At 33.4% G+C, this 16,868-nt stretch overlaps 2 protein-coding genes across 4 annotated transcripts; both read left to right on the top strand.

Annotated features, from left to right (window-relative positions):
* The first annotated feature begins 24 nt into the window (after nt 1-24).
* Nucleotides 25-7,116, top strand: LOC105258754 (probable cytochrome P450 49a1). The gene is made up of 9 exons (XM_025411048.1): nt 25-259; nt 1,363-1,602; nt 1,805-2,081; nt 2,920-3,122; nt 3,441-3,642; nt 3,954-4,119; nt 4,505-4,753; nt 4,948-5,163; nt 6,517-7,116. Exons 2-9 carry the CDS (start codon nt 1,392-1,394, stop codon nt 6,616-6,618), a joined length of 1,626 nt encoding a protein of 541 aa, XP_025266833.1. The 5' UTR covers nt 25-259; nt 1,363-1,391; the 3' UTR covers nt 6,619-7,116.
* Nucleotides 7,117-10,706: 3,590 nt separating this feature from the next.
* On the top strand, nt 10,707-15,412 carry LOC105258755 (septin-2). Of its 3 annotated transcripts, none has more exons than XM_011270235.3 (9): nt 10,707-10,864; nt 11,246-11,422; nt 11,736-11,828; nt 12,229-12,394; nt 12,546-12,696; nt 12,826-12,991; nt 13,563-13,731; nt 14,237-14,318; nt 14,437-15,412. In XM_011270235.3, exons 1-9 carry the CDS (start codon nt 10,855-10,857, stop codon nt 14,596-14,598), a joined length of 1,176 nt encoding a protein of 391 aa, XP_011268537.2. In that variant the 5' UTR covers nt 10,707-10,854; the 3' UTR covers nt 14,599-15,412. The 3 variants fall into 3 exon arrangements, with proteins under 3 accessions (XP_011268537.2, XP_011268538.2, XP_011268539.2); XM_011270236.3 differs by having other exon boundaries at nt 13,563-13,719; nt 14,437-15,411; XM_011270237.3 differs by having other exon boundaries at nt 10,724-10,864; nt 11,242-11,422.
* The last annotated feature ends 1,456 nt before the right edge of the window (nt 15,413-16,868 follow it).

Here is a 16,868-nt window from a genome sequence, read left to right as displayed (position 1 = left end):
ATGTTGTAAAAAAGGTTTTTAGAAATTCTCTCCATCTCTATCACTCTCTCTCTTTATTTTTCTTCCTCTCATTTGAAAGCTTCGAGAGTCTTATAGATGTAAACAGCGAATAGAAATTTAACGAATTTGCCCGTTTCTTATTGTTTATATATATACAGGACCAATACCATATAGGATCGATGAGTCGTGCCGAGCTAGTGCTATTAGTAACATTATTCTATCAATATAAAAAATCTTCAGTGCATTTATTGCAATCGCGGTAAGTAATTCGCGTTATTCGTCTGTATGCATCGATCGTACTTATCGTTGCATTTCCGCATGGTATTAAATGAGGAAATCCGGAGAATTCTACGTTTGCAATTCGGTCAATTATATCGAGCAAGCACGTTACTGGTTACTTAATCATACAAAGCCGGCGCGTATTTTCCTCGCAAAATTTATGTTAACTATTGTATTTAATTGAGTACAACATTGCATCTGTCATCGTAACATCGCATTTATGAAAATTTTGATTCTACAGAGTATAAACACTAGCGGTAATAAAAAATTACATTGCGCGAATATTTCTTCGTATATTATATTTTTATTATATAAACGTCATACATTTATATTTACTATAAAAAATCGCAAACCAATTCTAGTTCGATGTAAAAGAGATTTCCATCGCGAAGGACGCGTGGAAGATCGTCCAATTTACAGAAAGAAGATACACGGATTGAAAGGATTTTAGTAAAAGATTGCGCTGGATTTCAAATGCGTTTTGTTTCAATTTTATACGAGTACATAATATATCACGCAAATGTTTTCAATTCTGTATTTCAATTCCGATTTTTCACATATGGTTACGAATAAATCGAAATAAACGTGAAATTTGAAATTAATTTCGTTCATTGTATAACGCAGTGAATATATTTTGTAATAAATTTCACGCACATCCATATTATCCACGCTTTTATAGAATCTGAGAATCCTTTTACAAAAAAACTTATCGATGTCAAGTTGACCTAACAATGTCAAACCATCATATTTTGATTCTCTTCTTTTATTATACATTAATCATGTAGTCAATATATAATAAATAAATCTCTGCAATAAATCAATCGTTTATATATTAATCAATTCTTGCTAAAATTATCTTCATGCATTCTACAAAAATCTTCAAACTTAAATTACCTAGTTCAGCGTGATATTTTTCCACTAGTCTAAATTAATATTCCGAGATGTATTTACCGGGCGACATAGTTTCATACATCTCTTGCTGAGCAAATGACGACAAATGTAACCGTATACATATTGAAAGCGTTGCATTGATAATCTTACAAGATTGCCCAGTTAGCAACAAATACTATGAATATTTTGCAGGACGAAAATTAAGAGATATTCAACGAAGCATGATGTATTTAGCTAGATCTTTCATTTGCAAAATTAATGACTCAGGTTTGTTATCGAGAGTACAACGTTACGTAAAATCGGCTTATGGTGGACATGATAAAACAAAGAAGGAAAATGATCTGCTGGAACAAGCGCTGCCGACTGAGAATATTCCCGGTCCGCGTGCAACGTTCTTGTTTGGCAATTGGATTAGATTCGTACCACACATAGGTAAGAGATCTTTCCTCTCGTCGCAAGTTCGAAAAATTCTTTATCGTTACAGTTTATTTTTTTCTATTCTGAATTAAATATTAGATTTAAGCAAAGTAAAATAAAATATAATTCTGCACGTAAGTAAACGGATATGTTGATTGTTTAAATACAATCTATTCTCCTATTTTCTTAATTCATTAATGCATGTAAAAAACGATAGGCGAATATGGTACATACGATATGGCAGGAAATACGAATGCGCAATTGCGGGAGCTACGTGATCGTTACGGAGATATCGTCAAATTAGACGGCCTAAGGAATGGTCAAGCATACATCTTATTATTCTCATCGGAACTATGCGAAAAGATGTATCGGATGGAAAGCATGTGGTCGACGCGAATTAGCATTGAAAGTCTGCGTTATTATTGCACAAATGAAGAGAACATTTACGCTCTCGCTCATTTACGCTCCAAACAAAACGATCTGCTTCTCGCAAGGTCAGTACAACACGTCTTAAGAGAAATAAAATTATTAAACAAAAATTTGCGTTTTCTATATATCATTGTTTATCTTCTCTCATAATTCGGAAAAAATATTTATATACAATTTATGGATAATTATAATAAAGATTCAAAAAAGTCCAAACTAAAAATAATGATTACTGAAAATATATGGATTTTTAATATATTATTTAGTGAAAATGCATTCTAAAATCCTCAAATAAATTTATCTATAATAAAAACGATTATAAATGAGAGAGCAGATATATGTGAATGATATTCTACGTATAAAAAAATGTTCTATAATTTTAATAGATTTGCATTTATTCTCGCAGTCTATTCCCACAATACTGAAAAATCTAAAATAATTAATTTCGCGAAACAAGCTTCTCAACTTTCGAGAGATAATATCTTTACTCAAGATTTCATTTCAACAAAACTTATCTGATGTGGCCAATTCTGGAAGTTGTGTTGAAATATTAAATTAATTATTTCGATTATATAGTACAGATAAATACAGGGACTCTCGATGTATATTCGACGTGTGATAAAAAAATCGAACATAAATGTTACAAAAATGTTATGGAACTTCGTCAAAATACGGGAAATACAAGTCATCAAAGCAAAAGATCCTCGTTTTTATCATAATCCTAATCATCCTCTCTCATCCTTCGCTTCCCATCTATTTTATTAGTCTCTCCTATCTGTATTTTGCACGATCGATAGTCCAGCGAGTACAAATAGCCACGAAGGTCTAACACACAAAGATCTACGTAAATTGCGTACAATATATTATCTCGGTCCATTTCTACTGTAAAAAATCTATTATTTTCAGCCAAGGCACAATATGGCGCGACTTTCGTTCAAAAGATGATTCGTATATGTTGGAACCGCAAATAATCAAAACGCACATTACGCAGATCAACGATATAACCGACGAATTCATGCAGAAGATGCAACAGCTGCGACAGCTGCGACGTATGACCTGGGAAATGCCAGAAGATTTTAGAGACGAATTGTATAAGTGGAGTTTAGAGTGTAAGTGTACATGTGTGCGAATGAACCAGATTTTTTATGAATATAAAAAAAGGAAATTGATGAAAACCTTTCATTTAAAATTGATTTTAATTTGATTACGATATATTTTTTCACCCGCGAGAGAATGTAATATATACATAATAATTCGTTTGTGTAACAACAGAATAAATAAAATAATTCGCATTCTCTCTCAATTTAATACGCGATCTTACAAATTGAATTAAATCGTGATACGTATTTTTAAACGGCATAATAAGAATAATTAAAAGTTAAAAATCATTCTCTATTTTAATAAATCACTTTTTGTATAATTAACAGCAACATGTTCAATCGCGTTGGATTGCCGACTAGGATGTTTAGAGTCTATCCTCGCCGGCAACTCGGAACCGCAAATAATGATTAATTGCATGCACGACTTATCCGATGTTATGTATCGCATGAACATTCTACCGTCTTTATGGAAGAAATACAATACGCAGAATTTCATGAAGTGGTTTCGCGTGGTAGATACAGTTAATAGGTAAATATTGAAACTCGTATCCCTTAGCGTATTAGTCGAGAACTTGACTTTTCATTACGTAATTTTCGACATATTTCTCCGGTAATTTTCTATCATAATTGTAACAATCTATTGCCGATAATATACTGTGTATTATCTCACGTTAATTGCTTCTTGTAAAATAAATGCTCCATGATATTCCACTAGTATTTGCGCACTTAATGTTTACACATAATCCCTTCTGCACATTGGCAACAAGTTTTAAAGTGCAAACTCCAAATGGTAACGTGTTCTTCTAGAATTCACACATTTTCATTTACGATCTCTTTTAGAATAGCTATTAAATACATCGATCAAGCTGAAGCGAAGCTTCGCGAAACAACGCGAGACGACGACACGAATCTACATGATCGTAGTATCCTGGAGAAACTTTTACGTCTGGACAAACTAACGGCTCACATAATGGCGCTCGAAATTCTGATGTCTGGTATTGATACGGTGAGAGAGCAAGCGAGAATCTAACTTCCGACAGTCATTAACGATTGAATTGATTGTAACTCGAGCTCTCCAAAACGATTCTTACGCCGAAAAAATGTATCGTAATAAAATTGAAATCGATTTTAAATGAAAAAGATTTTTTTCAATTTTATTATGTAACAAATATAAAACTGCTGATCATATAATTGAGAATTCATATTTTTTACGTTTTATTAGAGCTAGAATATTTTGTAAAATGTATCAAGAAACGTGCAACTGTTTTTCAATTTAAAGCTAGAAAAGTTCATCAATTGTATCGGGATTTTTTAAGTAGAATGTTAATAAAATATGTTATACAATATGCTACTTATATAATAGCGTAGGATTAAGTAGCAATCAATTACAGATTGGTAACGTAGCTGGCGCCATGCTATATTATATCGCGAGTAATCCGCACAAACAAAACATATTATTCGTAGAACTATTGTCCGCGTTACCGGATACAACAACGCCCATTACGTACGAAATATTAAATCGAATGAGATATACCAAGGCCTGCATCAAGGAGACTCTCCGAATGTTTCCTATTACCGTCAACAATATCAAAAACATGTACACGGATGTTTGCATAGGAGGATACAAAATACCAGCAGGAGTACGTGTTAATTCTCTTTTTTGCTTTTTCTAATTATTAATTATAAAGTTTATAATTTTTTTCATTATTATTTCTATTTGTACATTTTTGTTGGAATATTTAAAGTTGAAGATAGCTTTATGATGAAAAAATTTAGTAATGCTACTTGACACTTGTGCTATGAAAATATCTTTTCCTTTTTTATATATCGTCAGTTTGATGTCGTCGCCTGTCATTCAGTAATCCCGACCGAGCCTAAGCAGTTTCTGCAACCACACAAATATATTCCCGAGAGATGGTTACGGGACGACACGGATTTTCCATCAGCCAAGCAGGCGCATTCCTATGAATTCATGCCTGTCGGATTCGGTTCTGGCAGCTGTTTGATCCAACGATTTGCCATGATGCAACTCGAGATATTGCTCATAAAAGTTTGTAAATTTTCGTCATGTCTGATTGCCCCCCCCCTGCCGCCCAAGATTCAGTCAATCGAATCGCGATAACCGAATTTCTATTCGCAATAACGCGTCTTTCATTAAGAAGATAACGACGCCGAACAAAAGTAAAATTACCATTCAAATCTTTACGGTCAAAGTTGAAACGTTTCGATAGAGTCCTGTAATATACGTAAATCTCGACTGAAATAAAGTTTCATGTAGCATAATTATTAATCAATTAGCAAATTCATCATTTTATTACTAATCAATTTATTTACGCTTCTATATATTTCTATATATTATTTCTATATATTTTTTCTAGACATTTTTACTTTTGCATTTTTAAATCAGAGAGAATGATGTTTACCATCTCTAGACGCATGATTTTCTATACTATTTAAAATTTGTCGAGGGAGCTATTATGAATATCGAATATTCTGTTATTCTGTTATTCTTCTTCCACATTACTTTCACGTACAAACGAACAACGCGAATATAAACATATAACATTCTTTAAATGGCTTTAGCACGAAAAATCGATTTTTATCCGTTTGTTTTGCAGCCATTCATACGTCGTGCATACATGCTCTCCTTTTTCTTCTCAACGATTTATTATTCATACACGTATATTTTATTCATACACGTTAAACGCAGATCCTTAATAAGTTAAGATGTTTAAACGAGCGCGAGCGCAAAAATACATTGTACGCTAAGATAATAACAAAAACAAGTAACGTGCTTACATAATATCTCTTGGAGCACCGGATTATGCGTGACTGTGCATGGCATAACGTTGTCGCGTTTAGATATAAATTCTCGGATTTAATAAATATTCGGATTCCCGTTGGGCGTCCTTGCTCTTCTCGTAAAAAACCCAAAAGAATGATTACGTAACTCGGTCCGATAGTTTGACGACATGACACGGTGTGAATTCTGACAGAATTAATCATTTTCATCCCCGTTTATCTTTGACAAGTTATTTAATTTTTTGAAAATATTTTTTTAATTTATATATTTTTTCAAATAACAATTATCAATTTTTCTCATACATATAAACGTATTATATGTATTCAAATATTTTAATTATTAATAATTATTAATATACGAAATGCCAATTTTACACGTGAATTTAACTGATTTTTCATAAAGTAATTTAGACGCAAAAATGAAGAACCACACTCTTTGGGAGTATTGCGAGTTTCGGAATCATACTTTTCAATTGAATCTCTGATTCTCAATATAGTTCTCAAGTGGAAAAACGACGAGAGAAAATGGTCTCATCCTTGCCAGTCGTATTCACCACAAACAGCAGAATAAACGTATTAAAAATGTATTTATTTTATCTAGGTTATACGAACTTTCTGGATCGAATGGCATCACGGATCGCTCCAACTTGATAGCCAATTTTCAAATAGGATTGCGTCGCCGATGCAATTCAGGATCTTGTAAAAGTCTCCCGGCGATCGATCCACGGGCTTCATGAAACGCAATCAGAATATCCATCGTCATTTCGTGCAACATTTTTTAAAATAATTACGGACGCCGGTACCGAAAACGTTGCTACAATTACTGTACTTTACAAGCGTTTATCTCAAAGAAGCCAATCGAGATGGAGAGGACACCATCAACATCCTTCCTCTCTTCTATTACGATTCTTACCATTTTAACTTCCCGAACGAAGACAAAAAATGTGACATTTTATGACAATTATGACACCAAAGTTACAAATTTTTAACAAGCACGTGGAAGAGTAAGTGCATAAACCATTGACATCTGACTAAATAGTCGGAGCAGCTTAGCTATCGATTAAGACGAGGGGAGCTTTGATATTCGTGATAAGAGGGACTCTATGAATCTCGGGTGAATTCGGTTATTCCCGATAATGATCGATTAATAATTCGATTCCAATCATTGACATCAAAGTTCAGCTCACATATATTGTACGAAACTGTGTGTGACTAATGTCATATTATTATTATATTTATTATGTTACTTAATATTTAATACGTATATTTAATATGTATATTCAATATAAATATATATATATATATATATATATATATATTTAATAAATAAATACATGTATACATACATACATATATATATATATATATATATATATATATGTATGTATGTATGTATACATTTATTTATACATATATATAAATAACATGTATATACATGTATGTATACCTTTATTTATACATATATATACATAACATGTATATACATATATGTATATATGCATATTTTATATATTATTTAATATTACTATATTTTCATATTATTTTTATATTTTTATTTATATATTACTTTATATATATAATTTTATTATTATAAAAATTTTAAAAATAAAACAGTATAAATAAAGTAATATAATAATATAAATATAATTTTTTGCACATTTTTATTTCTCACATTTGTTTAATTTTTCGAAACAACAAAGAAAATGCCTTCCACCTGCTATTCAATATATATATATATATATATATATATATATATATATATATATAATTATTTAGAGATTTTCTTTAAATAAACGTTCTTTAAACATTTCTGCGAAGATTTGACTGAGGATCGGTGATTTCAATGGAATCGTTGTATCATCAAATTATGCCGAATATAGTCGAATGTTAACGGAATTATCCAAAGTTCATGTATTTCCGCCTTACCGCATTTATCAGTTACTCCTTTCAAAAATCTCTATCTATTCAGATGTCAATGGTATAAATTCACGTCACCATGCACGGTGCGCAAATTAATATCCATAAGGTTGCTTATTTCATTAAACGTTGATGTAATATTGCATGCAAATTAAATAAAGTCATTGATACAGAAAGAAGATGAATGAATTTGCATAAAACGTACAGTGGTCACAAGAGCCACAAATTGCCGTTACATGTTTACCGCGTACGCGGTTCGATCGATCCATCTAACATCGTTACGACTAATTTCGTCATATGTCATTTAGTTTAATTATACTGCACGACAGAATAACAGCACTCGCAACAAAGTTCCGGCCCGATCTATCGCGAATTAATTAATTCGGAAATTAATTTCAATTGGAATTCGTAATAGCGTTTTCAAATAAATCGACAATCTAATAAAATCCGTGCAGTACACAAGTTCAAAATCTTCTTATCTGGCGATACGAGGAAAGAGGAAATTATTTTTACAAAAATTGTTATACCGCTAGTCCCCATATTTATAACGCAGGAAGGTAAGGCATAATCGCTGAAACAAATCTTAGAATGCTAATTAGTTCCCGTGTGTGATGTATAGCCGCGTAATAATACTGCTGCGTGCAGCACGTGTCACCCTACAATATTTTCTTTATATATTCCCTTTTCGCTTGCAACGTCGCGCATATCGCGCAAAACCGAATACGTTACAGAGATAATACGTGTTCCGAAAAAATAATTCGCGGAAAAAGCGAGGCGAATAAAATAAAACGCGAGGAGTGAGAATCTCAGTAAAAGCGAAATAACTACCAAGCTAAATTCGCGTATTAACTGCGTCATTGATCGCGCACTCCACGTGATTATCGGCTTTTTCAAGAGACTTAACTTTTTTTAAATACCTTATCACGCCAATGTATAATTAATCGACGCGCGTGATTACGTTTAAATTTATCAAAAATATATAATTCATCGCGTTTGCATCAGAGAATTAATAAAATAACATTTATGTAGCAGCGAATCAAACATGAATCGCGAACATCAATGATAACATATTTTTCCAATACGATAATTGATTTCGCGAATTAATTCAGAAATAAATTCTATCATGTTTTAATTTTCGCAATACCTGTAATACACGCACACAAATGTCTGTACATTTGCACTTGATCGTACGATAATTTCTGAAACTATATAATATAAATTATTTTTGACAAACGAAGCGATTATTTAGATCTAATTAATAATGCACTTTGAAAACTGTCATCTTCAACGAGCACGCGTATCTTGTCGACAGAGGGAAACCGACGTTGAGGCCGACAAACTCGATTACTAATGTCGCTGCTTTCACTCTCGCGATAACGTGTCGTCGGTTTAATCATAGTCCCTGTCTTATATAACGCGATGTCTCGGTAGCGCCGATTTCAATCTCGGTTGAGTCGAGCCGAACCCGGCAACCCAGCTCCTCTCACCGGCTTCTTCGCCACTTTATTTCGACCGCACGCGATGACATCAAAAGACATAATAGACTCGGATTGCATGACGCTCATGAGATTCGTGTTAGCGGAGCAGCGCAAGGTGCCGACAGCGACCGGCGATCTCACGCAGCTGTTGAACAGCGTACAGATCATTGTGAAGGCCGTCAGCTCGACCGTGAGGAAGACCGGTATCGCTAAAACGTGAGACACGGACAAAGCTCCGAGTGTCATCCACGTCAGCGAGAAAAACGTAACGCGGCCGCGGAATCGTTCCTCACTTTCTGTACGCCGCAACGTTCAGGGCGAGGAAGTCAGGAAGCTGGACATTCTGAGCTATGAGCTCTTCGTCAATATGCTGACGTCCTTCTCGTGCGTGCTCGTGAGCGAGGAGAACCAACACGCTATCAAGATAAAGACGGAAAATCGCGGCAAGAATTATATTCTGGATATCGTTCCGGAAAACATTCATCAGAGATCACCAATTTTCTGAGACTTCAAAGACGACGTTAACGATGTAATGTCGTATATAAAAATAAAGATAAAAACTGACGAATCCCAACGAATGGACTCTCTTGGGAATGTCCAAACCAACGAATTTTTTACCTTTTTTTAAATATTGATTTGTTGTTTTGCAATAAATTATTTTTTTATTAAATTCCGTCCATGTCGCATCAAGAACAGCCACATCATTTAAATACTCGAATAATTCATTATCGCTACGGGTAAATAATTGACAATTATTAATTAATCGAGATTAAAGTCAGAGAAAACGTACAAATGTAATAAATTTCACGTTGTCAAGCGCTTTTGCAGATCATTACGAATAATCATGGGCGATTGTTGACACAAATCCGGAAAATTCGAAAATTTATCGCATTCTCACGAAATACTAAAATTGCACTAAATGTCAACATGGCAAATTATAAAATTTACTTAGCATCAATGTAAATAAACGCATATTTATTTCATATATAAATATATTTATATTTTCTTCACCGCAATTAAAAGATGATGAAAAAAAAACATTACTAAAGGTAATGTAAGAATTTCGATCAAATTTCATCAAAGAGCTCGATTTATTTCGATACCTCTATATCCCAATATTTTATTATTCTATTTCCGAAGGACCACGCGGTAATAATAATTTTTTCACGAGTGCCGTGTTACTTGCTATGCGTATGATCAGCGCACATAATCAGGGCCGCCGCGTCAAGCGGTGTCATTTCCGTTCTTCCGTCTGTTACAACCGTTAGTGAAACAGCGGGCTCGCTGATAATGTTGCTATTTATTCCGCACGCGCCATACACGCCCGGCTCGGGCTTATAACCTCTCCCTCGGCGTGCACAGCCCGACGAGAGAAGTGCATTCGTAGGAGAGCACGACCGACTATTGATCGGCCGGTCGACAGTGCGCCAGCGCAAGTCGACCGGACGAACCGAGGCATTCACGAGCCGCCCTCGGCCTTAGTGCGTTTGGTCGACGTTTATGCTTATGGTCGTCGCATCGAAGCGTCCTTAGATGCTGCCATTATGTCCGGTGGTACGTAAACGTTTTATTGAGAGAAAAGCGGAGAGAAAAAAAGAGGTGTTTTTATCTTAGTTTAATCTCGGTAGTTTGATCTCGATAGACGCGAAATCGTTCCTCTCCTCGAGTCGATGTCGAGAAGCCGGCTGGCTCTGCTCGTCGTGATGTAAATTATGCAGGGGTGAGACGCGATATTTATTGACATCGGACGAAATGCAACCTCGATATACGTGACTTTACGGGGCTACGCTCTTGCGAGTTTTATATCCCTCCACGAATTTGAATCCCGCAAAACGCGATTGATTCTTTGAGTGTTTAATATTTCTATCGCGAGATTTAATTGGCGATGGAATATTGACGTTGCGATATTAATCATCTTTTGTTTCGCTCAGTAAGACAGGGATTATATCGGCTTCGCGACGCTACCGGAGCAAGTGCACCGAAAATCGGTGAAGAGAGGCTTCGAGTTCACCCTGATGGTGTTGGGTGAGACCGGCCTCGGCAAGTCGACGCTCATAAACAGTCTGTTTCTCGGAGATCTATACAAAGACCGACGAATTCCGGATGCGGCAGGTGCGTGTAATTTATTTTTCGCAATCTACTCGTAAACATATGCGGAAAATTATCGATAAGACAAAAAAATCATTGTCTCGTCATCGATCAATCTCTTCGATCGAGCGTTATGTTCGACGATATAATCGGAATCGGTAATTATGGGGGCGTAAACGTCAACCCGCAGACGGTCGCCCTCTCCGATATGTATCTTCCGCACGCTCTCCACGAGTTATTGACACGCGAAAAATATTTGATCAGCTTGCATCGTTGGCAAACTGCTCGTCCCGATCTCGACGAGAAATCGATAAATATTCATCGTATACTCTTTCAGAGCGCGTGGCTAAGACTACCTCTATCGAGAAAAAGACAATGGATATAGAAGAGCGCGGCGTTCGGCTCCGTTTAACGATCGTAGATACGCCAGGTGAGAAAAATATATTTTTATTATATATTTTTAGATGTAACATATTTTTTTTCCTTTTTTCGTACGATCAGACTAAACAAATTAAATATACATCGTCTCTATATGTCAATAACAGACATTGATTTAATATTATAAATAAAGAATAATTTTGTACGCAAATAAAAAATAATTTTGTAAAAATAACGATATTAATTTTATAAAATACAATTTTATAAATATACGCGCGATATATCGATTTTCTTTAAAATATATTGCAAGGATACTGTTTAAGGAATTTTATAAATAAAAGAAAATAATTTTATATACAAGTAAAAAATAATTTTGTAAATTGCAATTTTATAAATATTAACGATATATCGATTTTCTGTAAAATATGTTACAAGTAATAATACTGTTCAAGGATTCGGGGATGCGGTAAATTGCGAGGACACGTGGAAAGCGTGTTCGGCTTACATAGACGAACAATTTCGCCAATATTTTACGGATGAAAGTGGATTAAATAGAAAAAATATTCAAGATAACAGAGTACACTGTTGTCTGTATTTTATACCGCCATATGGTCACGGGTATGTGATAACATTCAAACATTTCAACTCGACATTTCTAATTTATACTACGTATTGAAAAATAATTATCTCGCACGATAGCAATTAATGAAATTTTAATATAATACGAGTTCAATTTTCTTACTTTAATCCCGAGTTTATCTCTTTGCAGTCTTAGGCAAATTGATCTCGAGGTATTAAGGCGTTTACATCGAAAAGTTAACGTCGTTCCCGTGATAGCGAAAGCGGATACTTTAACCACTCACGAGGTGAAAAAGTTGAAAGAACGCATTTTGGCAGATATCGAGGAGCACGAGATTCAGGTAACGTTACAAAATTTCAACTTTAATATTTTGATTATTAATTTTTAATGACGTAAATTTTATAATATCCCCAGTATAAAATCCTACACGGTTTGTGTGTACGATATATAAATAACTTTTCGCACATAGATATATCAATTCCCGGATTGCGACAGCGACGAGGACGAAGAATTCAAGCAGCAAGATAAAGAGTTAAAAGCCTGTATACCGTTCGCGATTGTCGGAAGCTCGACGGTCTTGGAAGTTGCTGGGAGAAAAGTCCGCGGTCGACAATATCCGTGGGGCGTAGTGGAAGGTGAACTTTTATATTCTACGTAAAATTAATATTTTTCGATTGTACTCGTTCCACCCATTGCGAGGGTAAGTATAATATAATTTTGAAAAATCAATTTTTTCACGTCGCTGCATTATATTGTTTCGAAAATAAATTAACGTCTCACGTTTGCAACGAAAATTTGTTCAATCGTCGAAAGACACAATGTAATTATCATTATAAAATAAATCCTCGCTAATGAGCAGTGTTTGCGAAAGAATCGAAAGTGCACTTTGGTGCAATAGCTTCAAAAGAATCGCCGATTCAGAACACAGAGATTTTTAATGTGCTCGATGTCTCTTATTAGAAGAATACCCAGCTTCTCGATCGAATTGTCAAGTAGGAAACGAAGCCGAAATGAAAACAGTTAGGAATTAAAGTCGTAATTGGCAAAAGAGCTTCTGAAGCTTAAACCTTTCGACGAATATATATTCAATCAGCGACAACTCAATTAGCATATTCGAAAGCTGAAGGGGTTGAATGCATTAAGTGCTTCTCTGGCTTTCGCCTTCCTATGCTCGATCTTTAACGTCTCGATTCTGATTGATCATAGTCGAGAACCCGAAGCACAGTGACTTCGTCAAACTAAGGACCATGCTAATATCGACGCATATGCAGGATCTAAAGGACGTCACGCAGGACGTTCACTACGAGAATTTTCGGGCCCAATGTATTTCTCAAATTTCACAGCAAGCGATTCGGGAACGGAGGTATTTACGCATGTAAATAAATATTGCATTTTTCAGTAGGTATATAAAAACGAACGCGTATCGCGCGTTCGCAATGCGTACGGGATACTTCCCAAGTAATGTAATTAAAAATAATTACTTTCAAAGATTAATTTAGCATTGCAAATATTTTTGACATTAAAATATAAAACATAAATAATTAATGGAATAGGTTGGCTCTCTTCAAAGAGAGTTCGATGTGCTTTCGAACATCCCGTACGCTTTGCATGATTATTAAAGCATCCGCAATAATTTTCAACTATTAGTTATTTAATAGTCTGCGATGATTTTGATGTCGTATGGTAATTAAATCGGAAATTAATTTTGTACTAATCCTTCTAACGAAAATTGAACAATGTTGTGAAATTGATATTTTCTAGTAAAAAAGTGCACGATATCCCTTCTATATTACGCTTCGATTGCATTTGATAGATAGTTTATAATATCCCTTTCATAATCGAGGATGAATAATCGAGGTTTTTTTTCTTTCTTTTTATAGTAAACTAAAGAGAGATTCCGGACCGCATTTCGAGAACAGTATATCCGACACCGACAGACTTCTTTTACAAAAGGACGAGGAGGTAAGAGTGTTAGAATTTAGGATGATCGTGCGTTTGCAATTTAATTTTTACAAAATATTTCCTTATGTATGTATCTACTCGCGCTATCTCGCTATCGACTCACGTTCGCGATTCGCAGATACGAAGGATGCAAGATATCCTGGCGCAGATGCAAGAGAAGCTCAAAGCGACCGGTCAAGTCGGCGGTGGTGTCGGATTGAGAGGCCGAGTCGGCAGCCTCGGCAACGATTTGGATTCCGCGGACGTAGAAAAGAAACGAAACAGTATTATAGACGTTTGAGGAGCGTAGATTATATTTCCTCAGGATATACTCATGATATAAAGTTTATAGCCCGAGAGGTCTGTACATATTTCGTTCAATTCTTGACAAGTTTATCGATATATTATATTTACATATTACACGAAGCGTAAAATACTCGAGATTGAAACTTTTCGATCACGGATTTATATTCGAAATTGCGACGATTTTTTAAATTATAAAATTTATCTCCGTTCAATTACTTGATGATAAATTAAAATTTAAGCAAAATAAAAAAAAATGATTTCCGCGCTTTTAATGAAATTTGTTAAGTTAAGATAATTCCCTCTCTTGATCACGTATGTTATCTTTCAAGGCGAAAGGAAAGACAAACTAGAGCTGCCAAAGATTAACGAGTGTTGGTTCGCTAAATATTCGATCAAGTCGAACTTGTATAGAGACTATATCCTGCTTTACGTAAAAGTTGTAACGTATTTTGTACTTAACGCACAGATTTATACAAACGTATAGGTAGACGTAATCGTATTAAAATTTTATCGAAAGATATGTCACATCGATGTGCTCGTTGCAAAACGAATAAGTGATTAATCACGCGAGCGTTACATATGTAATCGTATTAAAATTTATACCAAAAAATATATGTTCATCGATTTGTGCTCGTTGCAAAACGAATATGTGATTAATCACGCGGTATTAAAATCGATGTAGCAGTCTTATTTAATTCATCGTTTAGTGCTAGTACAAGACTTATATTATGACATCGAAATGTATGTACTCCAATTAAAAAATCTCAATACGCACAATATATTCCATGAATTATATAACAAGAATGTAAGAGAAATTAATTTTTTCCGAACGAACAAAATTTTTACATACACTGAGGAAAAAGTTATCTTGAAATAAAAAAATTTTAATTAACTCAAGAAAGCTATTTATTCGGTGGGTACTAATCACGTATTTACTTGTATTCAAAACGTCTGTTTGCTTAAGTTAAGTATTTATTTACATATGTTTAAAAAAATATATATGCTTAAAAAAATATAATTTTTAATTAAATATTTTTATATTTTAATTTTACAAAATATTTATTAAAATGCATTTTTTATTCCCAAAAATTTTAAATTTTTTAATTTTAAAAAATATATTTAATTTAATAAATTATAGTATATATTTTACGAAAATAGTATTTAAATATAAAAAATATACAAATGAAAATAATGTACGTAATATAACATGTATATTTAATTAAAATTAAATGCTTTTGCTTAAATGAAATAAACAATTCCTTCCATTTAGAGCAAAAGTTTCAAGAAAACAAATTTATTTGATTCAAAAAAATTTTTTCCTCAGTGTATAATCAACTTTAAGTCAACTCTTTAATTCGTTTTATCATCATTATAAATTAACAGATAAAAAGAATATATAAACAATAATAATAAACATGCCGTATATAAATAATATGATAAAAATAAATAATAATAAACACTGCGTCAAACATTATTTTTTTATCCCATTTTTATCCAGTATTCCTTTAACTGTCTAATGGAATTAGCATAAATGAGAAATATTTCAATATTTATTTCACTATAATTGCTGTAATAAAATTAGAGTATAAATATATAAATATATAATTTATTAATTTAATATTTATTTTTTTAATTATAATATTTAATTTTTGCCAAAGATAAAAATTAAACAATTGAGAAAAATTACAAGCAAACAAAAATTATTCTTATATATTTGCATATTTGTTTTTTAATTACGATTATATACGGCATTTATCTATAGCGATATATATTTCTTTTACTCATTATTTAATAAATTCTTTTCTGATATTATTTGAAAAGCAAGAAGAAAAGAATATATATATAAATTATTTTCTCTTACATTTTAAATATAATATATATAACTGTTTTGATCTCTTCCTCACGATAAGTTCACTGTCAAATTAGTAAATTTTCATATTTGTGAGAAAAAAAAGTATTTTAATTAAATTTATCTTAAAAATATTTTAATTAAATATTAAGAAATATATAGAAGTATAGATAAAAAAAATTTCGATATATCTATTAAATCAATGTACGCGATAATAATCCATTTACTTTAAAAAGTAAAGATGAATGGTGTTACCAAATTTATTTTATGTTAAATACGTGGAAAATCGTGAGGAAGAGATAACGTTTCGATTCCAAGAAATTTTGTTTACCTTTTGCTCGCCTAGTTCCTGGAACTGGGAAGGAGGGGGAAAATCCAGCCGCGACGACCCAGATGTTTATCCTCGTCGAGTCTCT

The sequence above is a fragment of the Camponotus floridanus genome, unplaced genomic scaffold, assembly GCF_003227725.1.
Source record: "Camponotus floridanus strain SB8 unplaced genomic scaffold, Cflo_v7.5 scaffold37, whole genome shotgun sequence".
Lineage (NCBI taxonomy): Eukaryota > Metazoa > Arthropoda > Insecta > Hymenoptera > Formicidae > Camponotus > Camponotus floridanus.
The sequence above is the reverse complement of the archived record's forward strand: the minus strand, read 5'-3'. Positions and strand labels throughout refer to the sequence as shown.